Source organism: Talpa occidentalis, unplaced genomic scaffold (genome assembly GCF_014898055.3).
Source record: "Talpa occidentalis isolate TD23 unplaced genomic scaffold, MPIMG_talOcc4v2.1 talOcc4.17, whole genome shotgun sequence".
NCBI lineage: Eukaryota > Metazoa > Chordata > Mammalia > Eulipotyphla > Talpidae > Talpa > Talpa occidentalis.
Genome location: NW_023601754.1, coordinates 41,670,251 through 41,696,001, shown reverse-complemented (window position 1 = coordinate 41,696,001; position 25,751 = coordinate 41,670,251). Strand labels below are relative to the sequence as shown.

At 56.9% G+C, this 25,751-nt stretch overlaps 4 protein-coding genes across 7 annotated transcripts in view; 2 read left to right on the top strand and 2 right to left on the bottom strand.

Annotated features, from left to right (window-relative positions):
* Window positions 1–13,316, bottom strand: part of LOC119248645 (cytochrome P450 2G1-like) — a 343,966-nt gene extending 330,650 nt beyond the window's left edge. Inside the window, exons 1-2 of the mRNA XM_054697191.1 lie at window positions 13,161–13,316; window positions 6,428–6,559 (exon numbers count right to left, since the gene is read on the bottom strand). The gene's annotated coding sequence lies outside the window, so the exon portion shown is untranslated. The remainder of the gene's footprint in view (window positions 1–6,427; window positions 6,560–13,160) is intronic.
* Window positions 263–10,687, top strand: LOC119249340 (cytochrome P450 2F3). Its single transcript, XM_037516613.2, has 10 exons — window positions 263–328; window positions 1,624–1,814; window positions 1,899–2,061; window positions 4,461–4,610; window positions 6,409–6,569; window positions 6,897–7,073; window positions 7,506–7,647; window positions 8,180–8,367; window positions 8,949–9,090; window positions 10,506–10,687. The coding sequence occupies exons 2-10, from the start codon at window positions 1,644–1,646 to the stop codon at window positions 10,685–10,687; spliced, it is 1,476 nt and encodes a 491-aa protein (XP_037372510.1). The 5' UTR covers window positions 263–328; window positions 1,624–1,643.
* A 207-nt stretch (window positions 13,317–13,523) lies between the features above and the next one.
* On the top strand, window positions 13,524–16,832 carry LOC119248641 (cytochrome P450 2F2-like). Its single transcript, XM_037515514.1, has 9 exons — window positions 13,524–13,706; window positions 14,339–14,501; window positions 14,832–14,981; window positions 15,130–15,290; window positions 15,485–15,661; window positions 15,747–15,888; window positions 15,966–16,153; window positions 16,391–16,532; window positions 16,613–16,832. The coding sequence occupies exons 1-9, from the start codon at window positions 13,524–13,526 to the stop codon at window positions 16,792–16,794; spliced, it is 1,488 nt and encodes a 495-aa protein (XP_037371411.1). The 3' UTR covers window positions 16,795–16,832.
* A 91-nt stretch (window positions 16,833–16,923) lies between these two features.
* On the bottom strand, window positions 16,924–25,604 carry EGLN2 (egl-9 family hypoxia inducible factor 2). 4 transcript variants are annotated; one of them, XM_037516610.2, is made up of 6 exons: window positions 25,533–25,604; window positions 23,480–24,546; window positions 18,712–18,831; window positions 18,172–18,308; window positions 17,867–17,934; window positions 16,924–17,548 (listed from the first exon to the last, which is right to left on the bottom strand). In XM_037516610.2, exons 2-6 carry the CDS (start codon window positions 24,308–24,310, stop codon window positions 17,493–17,495), a joined length of 1,212 nt encoding a protein of 403 aa, XP_037372507.1. In that variant the 5' UTR covers window positions 24,311–24,546; window positions 25,533–25,604; the 3' UTR covers window positions 16,924–17,492. The 4 variants fall into 4 exon arrangements, with proteins under 4 accessions (XP_037372507.1, XP_037372508.1, XP_054553163.1 ...); XM_037516611.2 differs by lacking the exon at window positions 25,533–25,604 and adding an exon at window positions 25,106–25,324; XM_054697188.1 differs by lacking the exon at window positions 25,533–25,604 and adding an exon at window positions 25,207–25,324.
* Between the last annotated feature and the right edge of the window lie 147 nt (window positions 25,605–25,751).

The window sequence follows — 25,751 nt, the reverse complement described above, 5'->3', positions numbered from 1 at the left end:
TGACCACAAGGGCCATGGCGGGGAGAGCAGAGATCAGCCGGCAGGCCTGCAGGGTAGCACGGGATGGTGACTGAGGCCCGGCACCACCCGAGGCTGTGTTCCAGCTGGCCGTGAGCCCCGGGGCACTAGAACAGAGCCGCAGGAAGATGGGAGGAGATTAAAGGTCGTTGGGAGAGCAAGGGAAGGGGGGCAGAGGGGTGTAGACAGAGATGATTTAAAGGCAGCCCCCGTCCCCCCGAGGGACACCCAGAGCTGCAGGGCGTACATCTGGGACAGCCACCGCCAGTCTGCTCCAGAACACACCTCAGCTGCCCCCACAGCTGAGCAGGTAAAGGGCCAGGCAGGCATGGCTCAAGAGAGCAGGTCACCGGCTCCATCTCCCTGCCTCTTGGACTGGCAGGGCCTCCCTTGTCTCTCCTCTGCGGGACTTCAGGGTCTCTGGCTGTGTCTTTCCGAGGTGCTCCTGGGACTCTGTTTGATTTGACAGTGCTTTGGAGCTCCCAGCCAGGACTGGGCGCAGGGAGCTCCCCCCAGAGGGTGGCATCTGGCTCTGAAAGGTGACCAATACCTCAGTATAATACTTGAGTCCCTGCGTATCTTCTGCTCCCTTCCCTCCTCGGTCTGTCTGGGTCTCCATCTCTGCTGATTTCTTTAATGTCCCCTCTGTGCCTGTATTTTTCTTCTCTCTCTGTCGTTCATTTCTCCCTCAGTCTCTGTGGTCAGTCTATCTCTTCCTTTCTCGCCCTTTTTCTCTGTCTTTCAGAATCCATCTCCATGTCTCCCAGTAAGGATCCCTCTCTCGGCCACTCTGTCTCTCTCTTCCGTCTTTCTCTAGTTCTGTGTCCCTCTAGTTCTTTTTTATTTTTTTTTAAAGATTTATTTATTTATGCAAGAACAGGGGTATAGGCCAGATGGGCGGGAGGGTGAGAGGATTCACCAGAGACAGAGTGGGGAACAGAATAGGCAGACTGACAAAATACACTGCTGAGGGGAGCAGCGGGCCAGACAGGAGAGGTCTGCTTCACCATGTGGGATTCTCGCTCGCCGGCTGGCTGGAATGGAACCTGCGCTGCAGAGGCTGCGGACAGCTTCACAGTGTGGCGCTCAACCACCTGCGCCACCAAGGAGGCCCTGTCCCGCTAGCTCTATCTCTCTAGTCTCTCTTTGCCAGCCTCTCTTCCCGGGATTTTCTATCTGGTTTCTATCTTTGTATCTTGATTTATCTGTCTCTGTCCTTGTGTGTATCTCTCTTTATCTTGTTTCTGTCTGAGTCAATCTCTAGATGGACAGACTGACAGATAGGTGGGTGAGTGGATGGATGATATATCGACAGATCAATCGTGATTGGGCAATGATAGGCAGACATCTATAGATACCTAGAACTCTGTTTTTCTGTATTCCTCATCTCCACATGTCTCTGTCCCCTCTACTTGTCTCCACCCCTGTCTCTCTTACTGTCTGTCTCGCTGTATTTTGACTTCTCCTCTCCCAACTCTGCCTCTCTCTTTCTTCTCTCCATTTGCCTTCATCTCCAGAGCCTGGGGAAGGCATTCCAGAAGGGGATGGGAAGTGAAAGGATCCCACTCCCTGCTCAGCCCTGCCCTCTTCCGCCCTGTCCCCCAGACACCTGCAGCTGTCTCACCATGGACAGTGTAAGCACAGCCATCTTGTTCCTGCTCCTGGCTCTCGTGTGCCTATTGCTGACCAATGGCTCCAGGGGCAAGGGACGGCTGCCACCTGGCCCCACGCCCCTCCCATTCCTGGGCAACCTGCTGCAGCTTCGCTCCCAGGACATGCTGACCTCCCTCACCAAGGTGCAAGGGCTACGTTTGGGAGTGAAGGGAAGGGGTGGGGCCCACGGCCTAGTGCCCCCGTTACCTCTGTCTTCCCACCCCCAGCTGACCAAGGAGTACGGCTCAATGTACACAATCCACCTGGGGCCCAGGAGGGTGGTGGTTCTCAGCGGATACCAAACGGTGAAGGAGGCCCTTGTGGACCAAGGGGAGGAGTTCAGCGGCCGGGGAGACTACCCTGTCTTTTTCAACTTTACAAAGGGCAATGGTAAGCCTGCTCCCATCTCCTTCGCCTCCGCCCCCCTCCATGTTAAGGGAGGGAATCAGGATGAGAGACTGCACAGTGCCAGCCTAGGGGAAAGTCTGTCCACCCTCCCCACGTCCAAATCCCACCATGATCTTGAACTGGCCCTACCACCCACTCCACCTGCCCCATGCTCCTCCTCATCCCTGTCTCTGTCCCAACCACATCATCAAAGTTCCATCTCAATCAAGTGGCCAAATGATCTGACCCCAGCCCTCATGGTCCACTTCAATCCAATCCCCTCAACCAACCTACCGAATTCCTCACTTCAACCTTCACTCCACCTCTATCAGCGACACTGGTTATGCCTCACCCTAACCTCCAGTTCCATTACAAACCCTGCCCCAATATCCACCCCATCCTATCCTTGAGTCAAGCTGAATTCCACAGCCTCATCTTCTATTGCAATCACCTGTTGAAGCTGGTAGCCCCCAATTCCATGTTCAATCCTAACCCCACCACCATCACCAAATCCAAATCTTATCACATATATACCCAAAGCCAAGCTCAATTTAACCCCAACCAACCAATCATTCTACCCAGCTCCACCCCATCACTGACCTCAAATCCAGTTTTCCATCAATCCCTAATCATCCCTAGCCCAACCCAGCCCACCCATCCAGCAGCTCACACCATGAACTCCATATCTCTCCTGACTCAACACCCTGTCCACTGCAGGTTTGGAAATCACCCAGTTTTGTGGATTTTTGTAACATAAATGTCTTACTGAAAGAGGAGGGAGGGAAGGAGAGAGATAGGAAAGAAAGGAAGGAAAGTTCTCTGATTACAAAGGGGGGTCCAAAGATTTGCTTGCTTCCTGGACTATTCTTCCTCAAAAGGATTCCTAGGGTTACCCCCTGGCCTGTACACTAGATGGGTCACAGACTACCCCCAGGATTTGGAATTGGAGAGATCATCTGGTTTTAAAAAAAAAAAAGTATATATTAAGTATAGTTTCTGCCTTCTTGTCCCCTTTCCTGGGCTTAATCTTATGATCACACCTGTCCAAATATAGCAGATGAAGCAAAGAGAAAAGATATAGTAGATGCCAGGAGGCGGAAACAGGGCAGTTGAGAAAGACACCTTGCTACTTTTGCACAGAGCACCACTGTGTGCTACATATATCATCTGTTATTAATACTAATTATTCAGTGCTGTGTATGAGGATAGCAGCACTTACTGGCTGTGTACCTTTGGGCAGCTAACCTCACCCCTCTGATCTTCAGTCTGTTATCATGAGAAGCTTGTTACAAAAAGCCAGTGAGATAATGCATACAATGCAACACATTATAGTTTTTTCATCATTAGCATCTAGTTCTCTGCTAGTTTCACAGGAATCAAAGATGAATACACTCGAGAGGTAATCCTGGTGTAGCTCCCAGTGACAGCCCAGAGTGGTCAGGGCTGGAAAGGGAAGGTCTGGGTTTCTATGGGGACCCAGAAGAAGCACCTGCCTGAGCCAGGAAGGGATGACCAGAAAGGCTTCCTGTAGGAAGGGACCTCTAAGTCAAGACCTAAACAATGAAGATGACCCATTAGGAACTAATATGGGGTGAAGAGTGTTCAGGAAGTAGGACCCCGTGTTCAGGGAGAAAAAAGAATAGGATCTGTCTCGTTCCCAGAGGAGCTCCCAGGGCCTGTTCTCACTTTTCTTGTTTCTCCCCCTTAATGTACATTCATAAACCAATAAGCAATCGCCAACACTTCCTGTGTGATAAGCCCTACAAGGGACAATACCAGGGACACAGTGTGGACCAAGACAAGTCCCCTCCCTGCCTTCGGGGTTTAGTGCTGGAGACAGACGCATGGCAGGAAACAAGGGCCCAAACTGACCAGGAAACAGGCAGAACTATCAGAATTGTGGTGAGAGGGGGCCTCCCTGGTGGCACAAGGGTTAATACAGCACTTTAAAGCTGTCTGCAGCTACTGCAGAACAAGTTCGATCCCCGGCCAGGAAGGTGACCCACATGGTGACCCACATGGCGCAGCAGACCTCTCCTGACTCGCCTGCTGCTCCCCTCAGCAGTGTATTTCAGTAGATCCTCCTGTTCTACTCCTCACTGTCTCTGGTGAGTCCTCTCACCCCGCACACCTCTGGCCTGTACCCCAGTTCTTGTATGCATAAATAAATAAATCTTTAAAAAAAAAAAAAAAGAATTGTGGCGAGGGAAGCCCTAGGCCCTACAAAAGCTGCAAGGAGACACCCATTCGGCCTGGAGAGTCAGGAAGGCTTGCGAGAATCACTGGGAGGGGAGAATGCAAACTCGCAGTCTCTCTCCCAGCAAACATCAGAAAAGGGGACCCAGATGGCAATCGTCTGGGGGACAAGGCACTGACTGAGTGAACCCTCCTCTCCTCCCCAGGCATCGCCTTCTCCAATGGGGAACGCTGGAAGGCCCTGAGAAGATTCTCTGTCCAAATTCTGCGAAATTTCGGAATGGGGAAAAGGACCATTGAGGAGCGGATCCTGGAGGAAGGCAGCTTCCTGCTGGCGGAGTTGCGGAAATTTGACGGTCGGTTCTGAATTCACCTCCATTCCTCTTAGGGGTCAAGACTGCCTGATACCATCGCCAGGGTGTAAACTCAAAATTCCTGGAGGCGCCTGGCTGAGCCCACCATGTGTGTGGCGCCCCCTGGAGGTGAATCCACTGGTGTGAGGCCTTGGCTCCAAGGAGCACAACTAGCGGAGGGGGAGGTGTGGGGGGAGTGAAATGCCAGCTGGTGAAGAAACAAAAGCTAGTAAGTGGAGGGGCCAAGAATTAAGCCCTTGTCTTAGTGACACCAAGGTCCACACTCAACACAGGAATGCCCACTGCATGAGTGCTTACTGGATACCAGCCACCGTATTTGTGTTAACAGATTTACCTTCCCAGAAGTTCTAGGGGGGTTACTACAGGCCATGAAGCTCAGGCCCCAAACGTTTAAGTCTGTGCCCAGTAAGTGGCAGCACTGGAATCTAAACCCATGTCAAAGCTGTCGACTCATGGGGGAAAAGTGAATGAAAAGAACCAACGTTTACACAGTGCTGTACAGAACTTTCTACAGAATATCAATCCTTGAAAAGTCACCCAGACCTAAGGTGTAGATTCCCATATAAGTCCCATTTTACAGAAGAAATTGAGGCAAAGAGAGGCAAACAGTCCTCTAGTCTGATCTCCTAATGTCGCTAGCCTGAGGGAGATAGGAATGAGGCAGGTAGTGCTACAGGGATTTAATGATGTGATATAAGTAAAAGAATAATATCTGCCTTTATGAGGTTCCTAGTGTTGCTGTAACAAATTACCACCATCTTAAGTAACTCAAATTTATTCTCCGACAGTTCTGAAAGTCAAAGGTTATACTGGGTCAGCAGGGCTGATTCCTTCTGGAAGCTCTAGGGGAAAGTCCATTTCCTTGTCTAGAGGCTACCCGCGACCGGCATTCCTTGCCTCGTAGTCCCTTCCTCTATCTCCGAAGCGCATGCTACCGCATCCTCCAATGCCCCTTTCTCTCCCTCCCTTTCTCCTCCCATCAACACCATTTCTTTACTCAGATCCTTCACTTACAAGGACCCCTGTAATTACATTAGGCCCACCCAGCTAATGCAGAATAATTCTTACCTCAAGATCCTTAATTCAGTCACAGATCCACAGGCTCTGGGAGATAGGGACTTAACATTTTGGGGGAGGAGAGGAGGCATTATCCAGCCTACCACACCACCCTGGTTTGCGCAGACTTTACCATGGGCCAGACCCTTAGCTAAGTACTTCCTACTCACACCAGATCCTCATAACAGTCCCATGGAAAGAACCCATTTTACAGAAGAGAAAACAGGCTGAGGAGGGAATTCAGTATCATTCCGGTCACATGGAGTCTAAATGGCCAAGCCAGGATCCAGGCTATGTCTATTAAATTCCAGACCTTGTTTCTGGGGTGTGCTATCATGTGGTGGCTAACCATATGGGGATGTGTGCTGTTTGGGGTATTGTTTTCTGGAGTTTGTTCCATGGTTGGCTCATTCACTGGGTGCTGGGCGTGTGGCCATGGTGGCAGTGTTGTCACGGAACACTGCGTTGATCCATGCTGACCCTATGAGGCCGGCTGATGTGCTGTGGTTATGACTAGCCTGTTCAGTGTTGGGTATTGTTACTGACGGGCTACAGGAAGTGCGGGTTCTGTGCTGCAAGTACTTTGGGGGTGCTGTTCTGCATGTTCTGTCACAGTTCCCTCGGGTGTGGTGCACGTTCATCCTCTATCACTGCATGAGATCTGATGTGTTGCACATGGTGTCCCATGAGCTGCACCCCTGACCCACCCGGCCCTCACCCTCAGGCAAGCCCTTCGACCCTACCTTTGTGCTGAGCCGCTCGGTATCCAACATCATCTGCTCAGTGCTCTTCGGCAGCCGCTTCGACTACGACGACCAGCGTCTGCTCACCATTATCCGCCTCATCAATGACAACTTCCAGATCATGAGCAGCCCCTGGGGAGAGGTCAGGAGGCCTAGTTAGGGGTAAGGGGAGGTCACAGGGTTTGAGGTTTCCACGGAGTCCAGGCACAAAGGAGGAAAGTGGGCTGGGGAAGGGGCTGCCATCCAACTGCCTGATGCTGCCCGGCTGAGTTACAGGGCATCGCCTAGCCACGCCCACTCCCTGCGTCTGCACGAGCACAGACCCTACCACCCCCCACCTCTCCAGAACCCAGATACCCCCTCAAGACCCCTTCCCTGCTATCTTATCCATCCCGACCCCACTGGCAACGCGCGCTTGCACGTACACACGGCGGCGTCTCCAAATTCCTCCAACTCTGCCCATGCCCAGATGTACAACATCTTCCCGGGCATTCTGGATTGGATCCCCGGGCCACACCGGCGCCTTTTCAAGAACTACGGGAAGATGAAGGAACTCATCGCCCGCATAGTCCGCGACCATCAGGCCTCCTTCGACCCCAACTCTCCCCGGGACTTCATCGATTGCTTTCTCACCAAGATAGCAGAGGTAAGCCCTGCCTGGAAGCCCCAGGTCCCACCTGGGACTGACCTGGGCTGTCTCTGGCCTGACCTGCCACCCTGACTCAAGCCAACAAGGATCCTGGTTTGAGCAGGCTGGGTAGGATCTCCCCACATGCAGAAAATGAAGCTGGCACACCTGGCTCCGGGGGACTGGAGCCGGGAGCCATTCCCGGGCCACGGCGAATTAACAGCTCGTTAAGAAATCGTTAAAGCTCTGTGCAAGACACATTACTTGTGGGCCCTGCGGTTGAGATTTTCCCTACCCCGCCCTCCCGCGCTCCCCCAGTTCCCTGGAGGAAAGGAAGTTAAACCAGAGGGACTTAACTGGCACCCAGGTGCAGTTGCGCAGGTTACAGGGAGCAGGTCACACGGGTTCACACAGGGTAATACCTGACTCCCCACTCCTCAAACCCCGCAGGAGAAGCAGGACCCGCTGAGTCACTTCTACCTCGATACCCTGCTGATAACCACACATAACCTGCTCTTTGGCGGCACCGAGACCGTGGGCACCACACTGCGTCACGCTTTCCTCATACTCATGAAGTACCCAAAAGTGCAAGGTGCGCGCACCCCAAGGCAGGTGGGGAGGCCCACTCGCCGCTAAGCCCCGCCCACAGGAGCCCTGGCTCCGCCCAGAGCCGCGCCCTCCAGCCTCCGCTAAGAGTCTGCCCAGCAAGCCCGGCCCTCCCACACAGCCTTGTCTGCTTCCCCCCATCTCCGCAAATCCTACTTCTGAGTCTTTCCGGGAACCCTGGCCTCCGGGACACTGCAGCGTCCGACCAGGATGCATACTGTCTGCTCTCACTGGAACCTGGTCTCCGGGGAGCTCCGTGGGGAGAGGTCAGGAGGGTTTCCACGGAGACCTCTAGAAGCCTCTAGAAGCCCCTGCCTAAATCAAACTTTCACCCCTCATCTACGTGTCAGAGCCCGCCCTCTCCCTCCGAGGCTCCCGCTCACCCTCATATGCACCCCTGCTGCAGCACCCGGGTCGAGTTGACTGGACCGCTCCCACACTTTGGCATGCACCTTGCGCCTTTTCCCTGCCCATCAGGCCACCTGATACCCTCCACTACGTTCCCCCTCCATCTCCAGCTCGCGTGCAGGAGGAGATCGACCGCGTGGTGGGACGAGCGCGGCAGCCAACGGTGGCGGACCGAGTGTCCATGCCTTATACCGATGCGGTGATACACGAGGTGCAGCGCTTCGCAGACGTCATCCCCATGAACTTGCCGCACCGCGTCATTCGGGACACGAACTTCCGCGGTTTCCTGATACCCAAGGTGCCCTGGGCATTGGCAAGCGACATCTGGCACCCTAGGAAGAGGCATCCCTTGCACCTGACATTCTGAAGCTCTAGCCAGGAGAATCCCGGGCCCCTAGCAATCAACACATCAAGCGTAGCTCCCGGCATCCTGAGCCCTAGCAACAGACATTCCAAAGCCCCTACATCCAGAAACACACACCCTTCCCAGACCCCATCCCATGCCACAATGGACTGGATCCATGTGGATGCTTCCCCATGACAGGTTCCCTTCCTAGGACCCCTCTCCGGAATCCCCAGGGTCTAGGACTTCACCCTGCGGATCTTCTGTACCTAAACTCTGTTTTCAGAGACCTCCTCGCCCTCTCTCCAGAAATTCCCAATCTGCTCCCACAAAAGGGTGGAGGTATCCCACATCTAGGCTTCAGACTCCAACAACAGTTTCCAGGGCCCATCACTGAGAACCGAGACACCCACACATGTCTCACCACCCCCACTCCCTCATCAGGTTTCCAGGACCTCCAGTCCTTTAGAGTGGAAACCCTACTTTGAGACCCTCCCAACCTTCTCAACCACTGATTCTGCCTCCCACCTACACAGGGCACAGATATCATCACCCTCCTTAACACAGTCCACAGTGACCCCAGCCAGTTCGTGAAGCCCCAGGAATTCAACCCTGAGCATTTTCTGGATGACAAGCAGTCCTTCAAGAAAAGCCCCGCCTACATGCCCTTCTCAGCAGGTGAGTGCAAAAGTCATATTCCTACCTACATCCTCCCAGTCTTAATTCCACTTTCCAAACCCTCTGGCTTCATCCTCCCTCTCAACTCTGCTCCTACAGGCAAAAGACTAAAATCCTGGCAGACAGGAAGAAAAATTTAATTCCTAACTGGTCACTATCAGTATCACCACTGGGTGGCGCAGTTGAGGCGATTCTAATATTTTGAGTCTTCACCTGACTTGGGAGAGGGGGGATCTATTTAACTAAGTGGGAGGCAGGTGGGCAGAGAAAGAAGAGTAGGTGCTGCCTCTGAGAAGAGCTATAAAAGGGGTGACCAAGAGCTGAGCTTTAGAGCCAGATCCCTATAACCTGTCATCTCCTAGTTCATAGCCTTGAATGTTACTTCACCCCTCTGTGCCTCAATGTCATCATGAAAAGGAGATAGTAGGGTCTCCCTGGTGGTGCAAGGCGTTAAGCGTCAGCACTATGAAGCAATCCGCAGCTACTACAGCACCAGTTTGATCCCCAGCCTGACCCACATGGTACAGCAGACCTCTCCTGATTCGCCCACTGCTCCCCTCAGCAGTGTATTTCAGTGGATCCACCTGTTCTGCTCCCCACTCTGTCTCTGGTGAATGCTCTCACCCCCCCCCCCCGCACCTCTGGCCTACATCCCAGCTCTTGTATGCATAAATTAATAAAATTTTAACAAATGAAAGGAGACAGTAATAAGGCCCACCTCTTGGAGTTGTTATGAGGACTAAATTTTTTTTTAAGATTTTATTTTTTTTTATTTTTGCATACAAGAACTGGAGTGTAGGTCAGAGGTGCGGGAGGTGAGAGGATTCACCAGAGACAGAGTGGGGAGCAGAACAGGCGGATCTAGTGACATACACTGCTGAGGGGAGCAGCGGGTGAGACAGGAGAGGTCTGCTGCCCATATGTGGGTAGGCTAACTGGCCGGGAATCGAACTCAAATCTCAGTGGCTGGCAACAGCTTGATAGTACTGAGACTTTAACCCCCGCGCCACCAGGGAGGCCCATGAGGATTAAATTAACAGTGGTGAAGCACTAGGGTATAACAGGCGGCATAATAAGTCCTGCATAAACATTGTATTGTCTCTGTTGTATCTGCATTTACCACTCACAACAACCTAATGAGGTACTATTAGCATCCCCATTTGAAATGCCCAGAAACGGGCGCCTTGCGCAAGATCACAAACGTACCAATCGAAGAGCTGGGAATCGAACCCACGTCTCGAATCAGCCAGGTTCTTCTGGTCCACAATTTACTTAAAACGTCTTTCCCAGACCTTTAGATGACCCTTAGGTCTGTGAGGCCCCCAACTATTATCTTTATATCTTTTCCTCTGGAAATTTGGGGAGGAAGCCATTTTAGCTCATGGCTCCACACCCCCGCCCCACGCCCTCCGCAGGACGCCGCTTGTGCCTGGGGGAGGCCTTGGCGCGCATGGAGCTCTTCCTCTACCTCACGACCATCCTGCAGAGCTTCACCCTGCATCCGCTGGTGGCGCCCGAGGACATCGACCTGACTCCGCTCAGCTCTGGTCTGGGCAATTTGCCAAGGCCCTTCCAGCTGTGCATGCGCGAGCGCTAACGCCCCGGGCGTCCTGATCCGCCCGGCAGCCCGACTGCACGCACCTCTCGCCGCTCCACTGTCTGCCCCCGTCCCAGTCACCTCGCTGCTCACCGCGCCCCGACCACATGACCGCCCCCTGTCGCTGTTGTCTTTATGGGGTCTGCGCCCCCAAAGACAGAGAAAGACATGGGAGAGGAAAAGTATGTGCTTGGTTTAATCTACAGAACTCCGTCTATTGCACGGTGGGGGGCGGGAGGAGGGCCCTTTTGTATCACGTCTTAATAAATTATCTTTAAAACAGATTCAAACCTGAGTGGGCTGAACTAAAGGGAGCAGGAGACAGAGACTTAGACCCGGGCCTCACAGACTTGGTCTCCTGTCCTTCCCAAGCCTCTCCCGCAACCATAATCGGTCAGATGCTCAGTCATGCCAAGAAGCATCTGAGCTCCATCCCCCTCTTTGCATTAATTGGAGCTGGAGGGGACGGCTATCCTCCATCTCAGAGATCAGAGACACAGAGTAAGGCAGAGAGCTAGAGATTAGGAAAGGGGGAGACGTTATACAGGAGAGAGATAAGGAAAGAAACAGTAATGTCCAGAGAAAGAGAGAGGAAGGGCAATGAATGGGGACACAGGACCCCAGAAGACTGAAACTCCCCATTTCTCACCCCTCTCCTTGGATAGTCCCTTAGTCTTGCGATCCCTCCCTTTGGGATGGGGCTAGCCGGGCCAGGCATTCAGCCTCCCAACCTGGTGCTGTGCTGAAAACCCTGACATTCTGCTGACGGTAACTTTTCTCAATGGCCAGTCATCTCCAGTTTCATTAAGCTAGGATCAGGCCAGAGTGAGGCTGCCCTGTAGGCCTGGGTGGAGGTGGCCTGGGAGCCCTACCCTGAGCAGGACATGCTCCAGAAGCTGGGACATGCTCTGCTGACATGGGGGCAACTGGGTGAGGCTTATAGGCGGTCCCCACTTGGGGCGTCAGCTCCTTAATCCCCACGCCATTCTCACCACAGGCTAACCGCAGTCTGCCCCAGGGCCCAGCCCGGGATGCAGAGATGGAGAGAGAAAGGAGAGACTCAGAAGTCCTAAGAAAGAAAGGGAAACACAAAAATTGGGATGAAGAAAGTCAAGCATGCAGTCAACAAACATTTACTGAGTGTCCATGTGCACCAAGCACTGTTTTAGGTGCTGGGGCTACAGCAGAAATGATCAAGACAAAATGCCTGCTCTTGGAGAGATCCTAATAAAAAGAGAACCTGACAGTGGGATGGGGTTGGGGGTGGGGTTCTCCAACACACACACACACACACACACACACACACACACCACTGTCTGTGGAGTCAACACCTCTAAGCAGGAGCTCTACCCATGACCCCCACCAGTCACCAGGTTGCCAGACAGGGAAAGGCTGACCCACAGGGAGACTGATGACAAAGCCAGAGAAAGATAGAAACAGGGAGAGAGAGAAACACAGGGAGATAGGGTAAAGACAAAGAGGAGAGATTTGGGGAGGAAAAAAACAGACATTGAAAAGAAAAAGGAAGACAGAAAACAATAAGAATAGAGGCAGACACAGAGTAAAACAGAGACAGAGGAGAAAAAATAAAACAAAGAAATGAGAAGAGGGCCTCCCCTGGTGGCGCAGCGGTTGAGTGCTGGGCTGCAAAGCTGCCCCAAGCCTCTGCAGCGCCGGTTCAATCCCCGGCCGCCGGCAAGGGTCCCTCATGGCGCACAGACCTCTCTTGCTGTGCCCGCTGCTCCCCTCAGCAGTGTATTTCGTCATTCTGCCTGTTCTGTTCCCCGCTCTGGCTCTGGTGAATCCTCTCACTCTCCCACACTTCTGACTGTACCCAGTGCTTGTATAAATAAATAAATCTTTAAAAAAAAAAAAAGGAAATGAGAAGAGACACAACAAAATAAACAGTGAAACGGAAGACAGAGAGGAGGTAAAGCTACAGAGAAACAGACACTCCCAGACACAAGCCCCATCCCAGACTCTGCAGAAGCCTCCCATCCTCTCCCCAGCTCAGGGACTTGGCAGAAGACTGGATCTGGCAAGGCAGGGGAGGGGAGGAAGGTGGCTGCATTCCTTAGCCTTCTGTTCCCAGCCCTGACCTACCCAAACCTCCTCCTGGGTCAGCCAGAGTGAGAGATGTTTGTCTGCCATCATGGCCTGGCCTCAGGTGGGGATGCCCTCCAATGGGCTTGAGGGACCGAGGCAAGGGAGCACGGCAGCATGGGCACAGTATATTTAGGGGTACGTGGGAGCAGAACTCTGGGGATAGAAATGGCAGATGTTCAGGCCATGGCAAAAGTTCGAGAAGTCAACATGTGGGGAGACACCCAGGAGTTATAAGAATAGGCATGGAGTGCCAGGAGGCCATTGGGGACACTGGTGACAGCATACAGGGCACCCAAAGCAGTGGCACAGATGTGCCCAGGGCTCGGGTATGAGCCCCAGGAACCACTGGCCTGGAGCATAGGTATACCTGCACGCGCCAGCGATGATTTTACAAGTGTATTTCGGAGTCAGAAGTACAGGGTACAGCATGCAGGAGTCCATGGGTCCAGAAATGTCCAGATCTATTGAAACAAAAATGCTGGTGCATGTAAGTTGCCAAATAGGTCAGGATGCAGCACGTAGAGAAAAGCCAGGGGGAGCCAGGAGGAGCCAGGTACAGCAGAGCTGGGCCTGAGGGGTGGGGTGGAGACCTTGGCTTGGGGAATCAGTGAAATGAGCAGCCACCCGCAGGTGACCACCCCTCCCACTTGGGTCTCCGCCCCTGCCCCACCCAAGACCCCAGGGAATCAAATAGAGGTGCCTGGGAGAGGCCTGGAAAATCCAGGGCATGATGATCACCGGAACCGTGGTGCTGCTGCTGCTGCTACTTCTGCTGCTGGCATTAGCCAAACGGCATTGGGGGATGCCGGGCTTGCCAATGCAGGGGACCCTACCCCCAGGACCCAAGCCACTCCCGCTGCTGGGGAACTTGCTGCAGCTGGTGTCTGGACGCCTGGACTGTGCACTCATGGAGGTAGTCTCCACAGCGGATGGGGGGCAGAATTATGGTTTTATAGAGATGGGTCTGGGGACTGCTACTCCTGGTTGTCCAAACGAAGACAGTGCTGAGGGCTTGGACCGCATGAGTCCTGAGGAAGACTGAGGGGCCAGGACCCCTGAGTTCCAGGAAGGAAGAAGACGGGGACACAGGAAGCCAGGGCTCTGGTGTGAGGAAAGAGGAGACTGGGGTGGGAAATAAGACCTCCAGGGAAGTGGGGCAGTGGGCCAGAGCTCCAGGTTCACCCAGGAATTGCGCCCCCACCCCCTCCCAATTCCTGAGTCCAGGCCGAGGAGGAGCCTGGGGTGGAGGCAGGGGAGGGGAGGGATTGCTCTCCTGGTGGGCAAGGTGAGTACTGAGGGCCCAGAACCCTAGTTCTGAGGGTGCAGGGGTCTGGGGGACCTGGACTTCTAGGTCCTGAGGGAAGAGGACTCCTGGGTCTGAGGGAGGAAAGAGCTGGGGACCTGATTGCTGGGCCTGGAATGAGGGCCCGGGGTCGCCTGGGTTGAAGGAGGGGCGTGAGGGGGTGCGCTGGGACCTCGGGGGCGGGCAGGAGGGGGCGGCAAGGGGCCCAGACCTGGACCCGCTGAGCTCGCCTCGCCCCGCAGCTCTCCGGCCGCTGGGGCCCGGTGTTCACGGTGTGGCTGGGCCCGCGGCCGGCTGTGGTGCTGTGCGGCTACGCGGCGCTGCGGGACGCCTTAGTGCTGCAGGCAGATAGCTTCTCCGGCCGCGGGGCCATGGCAGTCTTCGAACGCTTCACGCGCGGAAACGGTGAGGCTCGGCAGCGAGAGCCCCTGGGCCCGCCCGGTCTGGGCCCCAAGGGGCGGGGCCGGGGAAAAGGGGCGGGACCTATCCGAGAGGCCTCGTGACTGAGGCCCAATTAGGTGGGGAGGGTGGGGCGGAGCTAAGTGGAGGGCCTCGAGCAGCCAATGAAAGCGCAGAGCCTGTGAGTCAAAGCCTGCGGGAGCGCGCGCTGGTCAGAGATGCCGGCCGGGACCGCCGAGCGAGGGGCGGGGCGGCGAGGTGGGCGGCTCCGCCCCCGACGGCCCCGGGACGGGGCGTGGCCAACCCCGCCCCGCCCCCCTCTCTGGCCCGCCCCAGGCATCCTGTTTTCCAATGGACAGCGCTGGCGGACGCTGCGCAACTTTGCGCTTGGGGCGCTCAAGGAGTTCGAGTTGGGCACGCGGACCGTCGAGGAGCGCGTCCAGGAGGAGGCGGCTTGTCTGCTGGGCGAATTTGAAGCCACCTCTGGTGCGGCCTGGGGGGCGAGGAGCGGGACCTAGTGTGGGTGATCAATGGACAGGCAAGAAGGGGCGGGGAAGGCGCTCGGGTGGGAAGACGCCAGGAACGATGGAGCTGGCTGGGGGCCGTTATCATCTCGTCCTGTTTCCGCTGCCAGGAGCCCCGTTCGACCCCAGGCGGCTACTGGACAGCGCGGTCTCGAATGTCATCTGCTCCGTGGTCTTCGGGAAGCGCTATGGCTACGGGGACGCAGAGTTCCTGAGGCTCCTGGACCTCTTTCATGACAACTTCCGCATCATGAGCTCCAGGTGGGGCGAGGTGAGAAGGCAGGCCCAGTCACCCCTGTGCACCCAATGTATGACACCCCAAGTTCACAGGCCTGTCGCCACTGGATCATTGGAGTGATCTTACACTCTGGAATGGACGAGTTCCAGGACATGTAACATCGAAGTCCTGATCCACTCTTCCCTTGAGGAAACTGATGGTCTTATCGAGATCCTGTCCCCCCCCAGATGTACAACATTTTCCCCTCCCTCCTGGACTGGCTCCCCGGCCCGCACCACCGAATCTTCCGAAACTTTGCGGAGCTGCGGGTCTTCATCTCAGAGCAAATCCAGCAGCACCGACAGACCCGAAGGCCTGGGGAGCACAGGGACTTCATCGATTGCTTCCTCGACCAGATGGATAAGGTGCAGACCCTGCTGCTCTGAACTACGCACGCTGCCCATCAGCAGGCGCTCGACTTGCAGCAGCACCCGTGTCCCCTGCCTACAGGAGCAGAAGGACCCAGAGAGCCATTTCCAGGAGGAAACCTTGGTGATGACCACGCACAACCTTTTCTTCGGCGGCACTGAGACGACAAGCACCACCCTGCGCTACGGGCTTCTCATTCTGCTCAAGTATCCAGAGGTGGCAGGTCTGCGAGCTGGAGACCCCAGGGTGAGGTGGCTGGGGGCTGGGCTAGGCTCGGCTCACCCCTTCTGGTGCCCCCAGCCAAAATGCAGGCCGAGCTGGACACTGTGGTAGGGAGGACACATGCCCCAAGCCTGGAGGACCGTGCGCGCCTACCCTACACCAACGCCGTGCTACATGAGATCCAGCGTTTCATTAGCGTCGTGCCCCTGGGGCTGCCACGTGCCCTCACCCGCGACGCCAAGCTGCACTGCCACTTCCTGCCCAAGGTCCTGGCGGGTCCACAGAGCCTGTTTTCTGCATGGGAGGGTGTGGGGAGGGTGCAAGTTACCTTGCCCTTAACTGCTATCAGCAGGCATGAAGGAGTGTAGCAGGGATCAGAGGTTTGTAGTAGAGAAGGGAAAAGGCCCACCTCTGGGGCAGACGGGACAGGAGAGCGGGTGAGGTATTGGTGGCTGAAAGGCAGTCTTCTCAAGTCAGCGGGTAATCCTTGCCCATCTCCCCAGGGCACTGTCGTGATTCCTCTGCTTGTGTCAGCACACCACGACCCCACCCAATTTAAGAGCCCAGATTGCTTCAACCCCACCAACTTCCTGGATGACAAGGGCGAGTTCCAGAGCAATGATGCCTTCATGCCCTTTGCTCCAGGTCTGGGCCAGGGTGGGAAGGCACCAGCCCAGACAGGCCCTGGGGTGCCAGAGCTTCTTACCCTGCACTCTTACCCCCAGGAAAGCGGATGTGCCTGGGTGCAGGCCTGGCCCGATCGGAGATCTTCCTTTTCTTCACTGCCATCCTTCAGCGGTTCTGCCTGCTTCCGGTGGGGAGCCCTGCCCACATCGATCTCACCCCGCAGTGCACCGGCCTGGGCAATATCCCCCCGGCCTTCCAGCTCCGGATGGTGGCCCGTTGAGATCAGGCTTGGTCACTCTCCACCCACTAGTTCTCAGACCACCTTACCCACTTTGGTGAATAAAAGCCCCAGAACAGCAGCTGGAGGGGTCTACTTACCAAGAAGAGGGAGGGGGAGTCAGATGTGTATAGCTCTGAGGTACTTTTATTTCTTTCTTGGCTGACAGGACATCCACACCCATGCTCCTCCCAGCACCTTTTATCCACCCAAGTGCGGCAGCCCAGTCCGAAAGGTGCCGTGGCCAAAGGGTTTGGGGAGTCACTTCACATTCTAGGCTGGAGGAGTGGGAGGAAGACTCCCCACACAAACCTTTGCCAGCAAGAGGCCATGACTCACCCTAACCCCAAATCCTGCATCCTGGTGGGAGGTGGCAATGCCTCCTTCCAGCTCACCCCCCCTGACAGGGGCACGACCAGACAGGGCAGGACATAAGTCCCCAGCTCTGAGAATGACAGGCCCCAACGCTGGGACCTACCCAGGTCACGACCCCAGTCCCCACCACTGGGCAGCAGAGGTCTCTCTGTTCCTCCCTGGTCCTCGGTGATGGACAGCGCCCCCCACACCAGGCAGGACAGAGGCAAAGTCAGAAGCAGCAGTGGCGGTGGGGAAGGAGCAGGCACCGAGGCGGGCGGCTGGCGCGGGCCCAGGCTCTCCCGGTCAGGGCAAGCTGTCTGTCCATGCAGCAACGGGGCTGGCCTCTAGGTGGGCGTGGTGGGCTGTGACACAGGTACTTGGACACCCTTCTGTCCTGATGCTAAGGGGAAAGAGGGACAGAAGACAGTGAGTTATCAGGGAAGGGGCAAAGAGGCCAAGGAGAACCTTGGAGGCTGATGCTGGGGGCTCCAGCATAGTAGCAGGTGGGCAAAGAGAAGGGAAAATGAAGGGAAATTTTTTTTTTTTAATATCCAAAGAACCAGTCCTGTTATGTTAAAAAAGGAAAGAACACGACACCTGCAGACACAGGCAGGCAAGAAAGCTGCCGAGAGCAGGATTGGTGTGGCACTAGCGAGGTGGATGAGGCAGTGGAGAAGAAAGGGCTTGAGGGAGGGGACAGTGGTGGGGAAGTAGGTACCTAGCTGATACTTGTCTTTGGCTGCTGCTCGCTCCTTGGCATCAAAATACCAGACAGTGATGGCATACCTGGGGACCAGAGCAGCCCAGAGGGCAGTCAGAGATCACTCTCCTTCAATCCCATCCTCAGAGACCTAGCATCCACCCTTCAGCTCCCACCAGGGCCCCCCACCCTCCCCATCTTCCCCACCCTCCCCACCCCAGAGCATATCATCACTCCTTAGTGACGCTGGGTGGAGGCCCTGTCAAGACTTTTGTTGGCATCAGGGTAACACCGGGGCATAGGCTCAGAAGTCTGGGTCATACCTGGTGGCATAGGCTGGCTTCACCTCGTGGGGATTCCGCCGGTCAGACCAGAAAATGAGCAGCCGGTCAAAGAGTGGCTCGATATTGGCTACCACAGGCCGGCCCTCCGGGAAGATCTGCAGCAGGCCGCCGTGCACCTGGGCGGGGTGGGGCGGGGCACAGGGTGAGGCAGATGTGGCCCACTCTGGGGAGCCCACCAAGGGGCGTAGGCTGCAAACACCACTCCACCCCCTAACCACACGGGCTCTTAAACTGAATGACAGCCCAGAGTCCACATTACCATGGAGATGTCTTTAGCAGGAAGCTAAAGACAGGACACGGGAGTGTTCATCAGCCTAGGGGCTGGCCAGGCAGCACCAGTCCCCGAAGAGGGGGAGCCACCACGACAGCCAGGAGAGGAGGTGCCATTTCCCAGGAAGAGCCAGCTGGCACACCGTAGCCTCCACCCCCAGTGGGAGGAGAAGAGGACCCTGACAATGCCAGAGCTGAGCTGAGAGTGGGAAATGGAGTAGATGCGCCCCCCTGCCCACCCAACCCTACCTTGACGTCCCAGTTCTGATTCAGGTAATAGATACAGGTGATGCAGCGTCCATCGCCATGGGGATTGTCAACGTGCCTCACGTAGCCCAGCCCGTTGCCTGGGTAACAAGCCACCATGGCCTGGTAGAGAAGGAAGGAGGTTTGCCTTTGCCTAATTTTTCCTCCCCAACATCCCACCCGAATCCTCCAGTGTCCTGGGCTCCACGGGCTCAGTTTCCAGACTCTCCTTTCAACAAGGTCCCATCCACCAGAAACCTCAGCTTCTGTATCTGAAAAGTCCATTCCCCCACACACACACACCCAAAGCCTAGCACCCAGAGCCGGGCACCCAGTGGGGCTCAACGAATAACTGAGAGTTTTACTTTTTATAGGTAGCCCAACCCCGCCTTGGACATTTCAGCAGAATAAAGCCCATGTAAACAATGGCTGGCGTGCAGGGATGTGGCTTCATAGCCCTACACGGGGGTTCTCACCCTCGGCCACAGGGGGGACTCACCCAACGCAGATACCCAATGCCAATACCCCAGCGCACCAAGAGGTGCTGTGTGCTAGGTCTAAGACAAAGCCAGGAATTTTCAAAGGCTCCCCCAGGTGATTCTTCTGAGCAGGAGTGTCGAGAAGCACTGCCCCTGACTACAAAGAATCCCCACTAAATCCCCAACGTGTCTCACACACCCTGGAACAGGTACCAAAACCTACAGGTGGACAGACTTGAGTTCTAGTCCCCACGCCACGGACATGCTGTGAACGTAGCCTTGGGCAGTCCATCAGGTGCCAGTTTCAATGGGGCCAACAGACACCCGTGTTTATCTCAGAGAGGCATGAACCTCTCTGAGAACACAGCTCTGGGGGTTCCCATTAGTGACTCATTCCAGGTCTTGGCTTCTGGGTAGAGGTCTAACGCTAGGGCGCTCGCATCCTGTTCCAACAGCAGCAGTTCCCCAGGTCAGCCCTGACCACCAGGATGGTCGGCCCAGGCAGTCTTGCAGTCCACGCCCCAGGGCCATCTCAGTGCTATAACACAAGCCATGATGCCGGGCAGGTAACTGCTCTTCCCCATCCCAGGCCTCTCATCCATGAAATGGAACCTCACAACAGCTATTTCACAGGTGGCTGAGGGACCTGAACAAAACAGAGCATCTGGGAAGGCACGTGACAGTGTCGACCACATGACAGAGGCCTAAGCACTGGCTGAAATGGTGCCTGTCCTACCTGCTGTTCAAAGCACCTGGGAGTACCGGCATGAAGACCCCCCAGCTTCCCCCCAGCTGGGAACCATCTGTCTTGACCCCTTGACCCACACTGAGGCCAGACCGGACGCTGCTGGCCACCAAAGCCCAGCTGCATCTGCGCACAGCCTGGCAACATCAACATTCCGACCTCACATGAGCCTTTGCTGCCAAAGCAAGAGCCTTGCCGAGCACTCCAGGGCAGGCCAGGCAGACTCCTCACAACACATCATCTCCTGGCCTCACCCCACTGGTAAACTGCTCTGCATTAAACATGTGCACCTTGCACATGTTTTCCTGTGCAAGGTGCACACGCCCTTGTAGCACTGGCCCTGGGCAAGCAGCCAGGAGGGCAGCCACCAGATTAAGGCCGCCCAAAGGAGTCACACTTCTCTGTGGCAGCACAGGGCAAAGCCCTGGTCCTCGAAACTCCAAGAGCCAGAGGGAGAGAAGCTTCTCTGCAGTGCTCACTCCCTGCTGACAGGACAGCCTCTGAAGAAAAAATGTGACTGTGGGCTACTAACTAGGGACAGGGGAGGCCTCCCCAGCTAGGACCCAAGCAGAGACTTCACTGGTTCTGCATGAAGATGGGGGAGGAAGGGAGAAAGGGGTCCAGTGCTGCAAGCTCTTGCAACAGCGGCCAGACACTCATTTCTCCAGCTCTTGCGGCTCGGTTCCCATTGCATCCTGAGGAAATACAAGTGCCTGACTGCAGCCTCCAAGACCACTGACCTCATCCTGTGCCCATTACTCTGCTGCAGCCTCATAGGCTCCTGACTCTCCTAACAGGCCCTGCTCAGCCTCACCTCAAGGCCTTTGCACCTGCGGTGGTCATGCCCCCTGCAGGTCTCCAGTCAAGGGTGACTGTGCCAGCTGAAGCCACCTGAGCTGATTTCCAACTCCCACTTCTTTCAGGGAACTCAGCAAACAGCTGTTTACCAGCACTGGCCGGAGAAGCAGCACCACGGAAGCCCCTGGGGCCATCCTGTCACCCTAGCACCCAGGCAGCTGCTAACTGAAAGCAAGTCTCTGTGTCTCAAGGCCGCCTCTGCTCTGTTCTGTCCTGGGTACCCTCACACAGAGTGCCTCACTGTGCAGGCATGGAAAGGGACTTTGCATAAGGCCATTAAAGTCCCACTCATCCCCCTCCTACAAACACCTGGTTGGGGGTGGAGGAGAGTGTGTGTGGACTTCCTGTCCCAAGGGAGAGCCTCAGTGCTCAAGGACAACAAGCAGAGTGCCACAGAGAGTTGCTCCTCACCCTCCCACCTCAGGGAAGGGTAAGCTGGGATCAGAGCCAGGAGATTAAAGAGTTAAAGGCCATGGGTGACAATGTGCCAAAAACCCCATCAGTTCCCCAACCCCCCCCCCCCCAAGCACTAGCACTCTCCCAAGTCAGAAGCTGGGAACTAAGCCAATGACAGCAGGCCCCACCTCCAAACTGCTCTTAAAGGGGCAAACCAAGTCAGCCAGGCCCTCCCTGGGGTGCCCTGTGGTGGTCCATGATGCCAAGGGGAGAGGGCTCTCCCACCCGCAGGTCAATGAGCAGAGGGCTCAGGCACAGGAGAGAAGGCAGGACAGACGTGCGAGCTCAGGAACTATCAAGGGGCCAGTGTTGCTGGCCCAGGGCACACGGGTGATCCATGCCCCCACCACTGTGGCCACCCATCTCAGTATCCCACTCTTACTCCAGAGCCTTGGAAGGGAGCCCAGATGTCACCCTTTGAAGGCAGGGAAGCCTGGAGTTGCTGTCTCCCAGGAGCAGGGAATGGTCTGAGAGGAACTCCAGTGACTGGGCTGGCTCCTCCCCTCCCTTCTCTGTCCAGCTTGGCTTGTTCTTGCCTCTTAGGGCAACAGAGGTCACCCAGGGCTAGAAGATACCAATTACCCACCCCCCCCAATCCTAGCCAAAGCCCTGTCCCTAACCACATCCAAAGTGGAAGGCAGAGGCACCACAAGGGAAGAGATCTGCTCCTGCTACTTCTCCTCCTACAAGAGCCACAGACTAGCTGGAGACTTAAACCTGCTTTTCCTACTCTATGGCCAAGCAAATGTCCTGCCCCAGGCTACTCACCTGACCTCCACCAGCCTCTCTCCAGAGATGACAGGAGGTCCTGGGAGAAGGTGCTTAGCACCCTGTGGCCCGGGAAACTCCTACTGCTCTCCTGCCTGGGAAGGGACAGGAGGCAAGCCCTGAGGGACCAAGCCCAGGGAGAAGCTGCCTCTGCTCTCACTATCAAGGGAAGCAGGACAAGTTCCAGCTCGGGTGGGGAGGATACTGGCCTGGGCACCGGGGGAGCCCTGGTCCCCGAGCCAGCTCCAGGCTGAGGGAAGTTGCAAGAGGGCGAACCCAAGAAGGATCCAAGGCGGGGAGGAAGGGGATGAGGGAGCACAGCCTCCTGTCCACCGGACAGAACACAGCAGTCAGGCATCACTGGTGTTGAGCAGCGGCCACTCCCCACAGTTGTATCCAAGTGACACCAAGCCCTGGACTACAGATCAGGCCCTCACACCCGCCCTGAAGAGAATCCGTGTGTCAGCAGCTGGAAAGGCCCTGGGGACCATTGTCTTGTGCATGGCTCATGACCCCTGGTTCCTGAGGCCCTGACAACTGCCCATAAATTCCAATCCAGTGAGTGTTTTGCTTAAGAGGTCTATGATTTCTGGTTGATTCTCAAAAAGGCGCAGGTTCCAAGAAAAGATTAACGCCTAGTACTTTAAAACTAGAAAAAAATGACCAAGAGGAAGAAGGCAGCAGGTCAAGGGAGGAGACCAGAGACAGGCAGGGATGAAGTGATGGGACAGGAAGGATGGGGGGACAGGGACAAGGCCCGGAATTCCACCATGGTCAGCCAGACCCAGCATCAAGAAGCTGTCCTTGATGCAGACACCTCAGCTGCAAGCTGGGTACAAAGTGGTGCCGTGCACAACACAGCAGGCAGCAGCACCTCCTCCCTCAGCCTGGCACTGACCTCACTGCTGCCACTCTCCCCACAGCTACCCGGTTCTCCTGCCTGGGAGACAGAATGGAGACCAGAGGCAGATGCGGGACAGGAAGGGCCAGACACACAGGACAGCAGATGAGGATGGGGAAACAGGAAACGCCAAGATGGGGAAAGACAAGTGCCCGTGGACAGGAGGCGGCAAAAAACCTGGGGATGCCCACACGGATGGTTCTTGGTGTAGAGCCCATGAAGACACACTAGGGACCAGAAACCCCACCATGGCCAGTGCACAGGTGTTGGCACCTCTGCTCAGGTCCTTCCAAAGGGCCCCTGGCAAGACCAGAAACCACTGTGACTACAGGTTAAACCACTGATCCAGAGGTATACAAACGAAGGCCCACGGGGAGAAAGCACACTGGCCCCAAAGCCCCACAGGTGAGGGAGGGCCCAAAGTGCACCCCACACTGCCTCTACAGGTGCTGTCTAAACCCTTGGGTGACCCCACAAGTCTGTGTCCAAACTCTCTTATGCTGAGAGCACGAAGCAACCAGAAGTGCTGGCAGCTCTTCCCAGGTGCCCCCCACAAAGCCGTACCTTGGTGCGCCCGTTGATGACGTAGGCGCCCAGCCGGCCGGCGCAGTGCCGGATCACAGCGTCCACATGGGCCATGAGGGCACCGATGCTTCGGCAGCCTGGCTCGTGGCCTTCCACCCAGGCAATCTGGTCCCCGCGGATGCTGCGTGGCGGGATGGCCCTCTGGCTCACGAGCTGCCCATCCCGCAGCCGCCCATCCCGCTTCAGGGCCTCCACCTCGGCCAGCACGCGGCCACCCAGGGTGGCCCCCAGGAAGGTGTCCTTGACGCAGATGCCATAGTACCGCATGCAGGGCACAATATAGTCCAGGGCCAGGCGCTCAGGGGCGGAGGGCGGCATCTCCTCCCTCTGCCCGCTGCTGGCCTCGCCGCTGCAGCAGCCCATGCCACCCTCCCTCTCTGCCTCTGCCTCCTGGTTCTCCTGCCTGGCCCAGGGCCGCTTGCTGGGTGCAGGGGCATCCCCCCCATCCTCTGCCCATTTCCGTTTGGGGGCCTCAGGCCGGGCACCCTGAGCTGCCAGTCGCTGACACCCCTTGGTGACCAGTGCTGCGGCGCCCTCACTCTGCAGTGGCCACAGCTCACCACCATCCTGCCCACCGAAGCCTTCCCGAAGGGGGCTGGCTGTGGTAGAAGTGGCTGTGGCTCTGGGGGTCCCACTCCCAGCCGAGGCCTCACCGGGCACTCCTGGATGGTGGTAGGAGGGTAGCAGGGGACAGGGCAGGTAGCTCTCCACCCCCATCCCGGCCCGGCTAGTCTCCAAAGGCTCTGACACAGAACCCGGCAACTGAGGTTGAGCCTGACTCAGGGGCTGCGGCTGGCACGGGCTGTCCATGGCAGCAGCGTCTTCATCCCCCGGGCATGGAGGGCACGGCCCGGGCCCATGGTGCCACCCTCCTCCGCCTCCTCCTCCTCCACTTGATGCAGCCGGGGGCCGGGGCGGCTGAGCCTGGTGTGAGGCAGGGTGAGGCAGGGCAAGTGGCAGAGGCTCTTCTTGCGCCCTGGGGGTGCTCGCTGGTCCCCAAATCCTCTGCTGTCCCTAGAGGCTTGGACAGGGACACGTCAGGGTGGCTGGAGGAAGAGAGAGAAAAAGGGATGTGAGAGGAGCTTAGAGGCAGGCAGGATGGGTGGAAGGAGGGGAAGGTGCAGGGGCAGTAGAAAGGAACACAAACTAGGCTACAGAGAACTCCCAAAACCTGAGGTCAAGTGGGGGAGAAGACCCTGAGAATTAGGGGAAGAAATCAGTGACAGACAAGAGGTGGTGAAGGGGTCAGTTGGAGGAACAGGGCCAACAGAACGCAGAAGACCGCCATGGGGGCTGGGGAGGGGGTGAGGAGCATCCTCAGACAGAAAAGAAGGGGCCTGAAGCAGGAAAGGAACGGAGGAGGCGTGGGGAGCAGGAAACAAATAGAGGGGCTCTGCCTGGGGGTTCCAGAGACAGAGAAGCAAAGCATGGAGTCCACAGGCAGAGGAAACTGGGGGGGGGGTCCAAAGACAAAGAGAATGGGGGCCCCAGGGACAGGAAAACAGACCGAAGCGAAGCCGAGCGGGAGTGCCGGAGACACGGAACCGGGCGGAGGGGGTCGACCTGAGCAGAACCGGAGGAAGTCGGCTGGGGGCTGACACACACCCAGACGGAAGGGAGGTCCTCAGACAGACCGACAGACGGAAGGGAGCCGCAGGAGGAGGGTCCACAGCCACGGAGGGAAGGGCGGAGGAGGGTTCACGCACTCGGGGACAGGACGGAGGGGAAAAGCGCCTCCCAACTCCCTCCGGTGGGGGCCGGAGGCCCTCGCGGGACGCAGCAGACGACGGAGATAGGGCCTAGGGGCCGCGGGGACCCCGTGCCCCCTCCTTTCCCCGCCGTCCGGCGCGCGCTCCGGCTCCCCCCAGCCCCCCCACAGCCGGTACTCAACGCGCCCTGCGCGCCTTCCCCCCGCTCCCCGCCCCCACTCGCCCCTCCCCAGGGTCACCCCGCTCCGCCACGGCCTGCCCGGCGCGCCCCGGCTCCCAGGCCTCCCCCGCCCCGCGCCCTGCCCTCCCCGCGGCCCCCTCACCGAGCTTTTTCCTCCGACCCCGGCGCCGCCGTGTGTGCCAGCCGCCCAGCGCAGCACAGCGCGCCATACCCCGCCCCCACCGCCCGCGACGCCCCGCCCCCGCCTCGCCCGGGGGGCACGTGACCGCGCCCGGGCGGAGGAGAAGGTGCGCGCGCAGGCGCGAGCCGCGCAGGGCGGGGCGACGAAGTTAGAAGAGCCTGGTCTCGGGAAAGGGGAAGT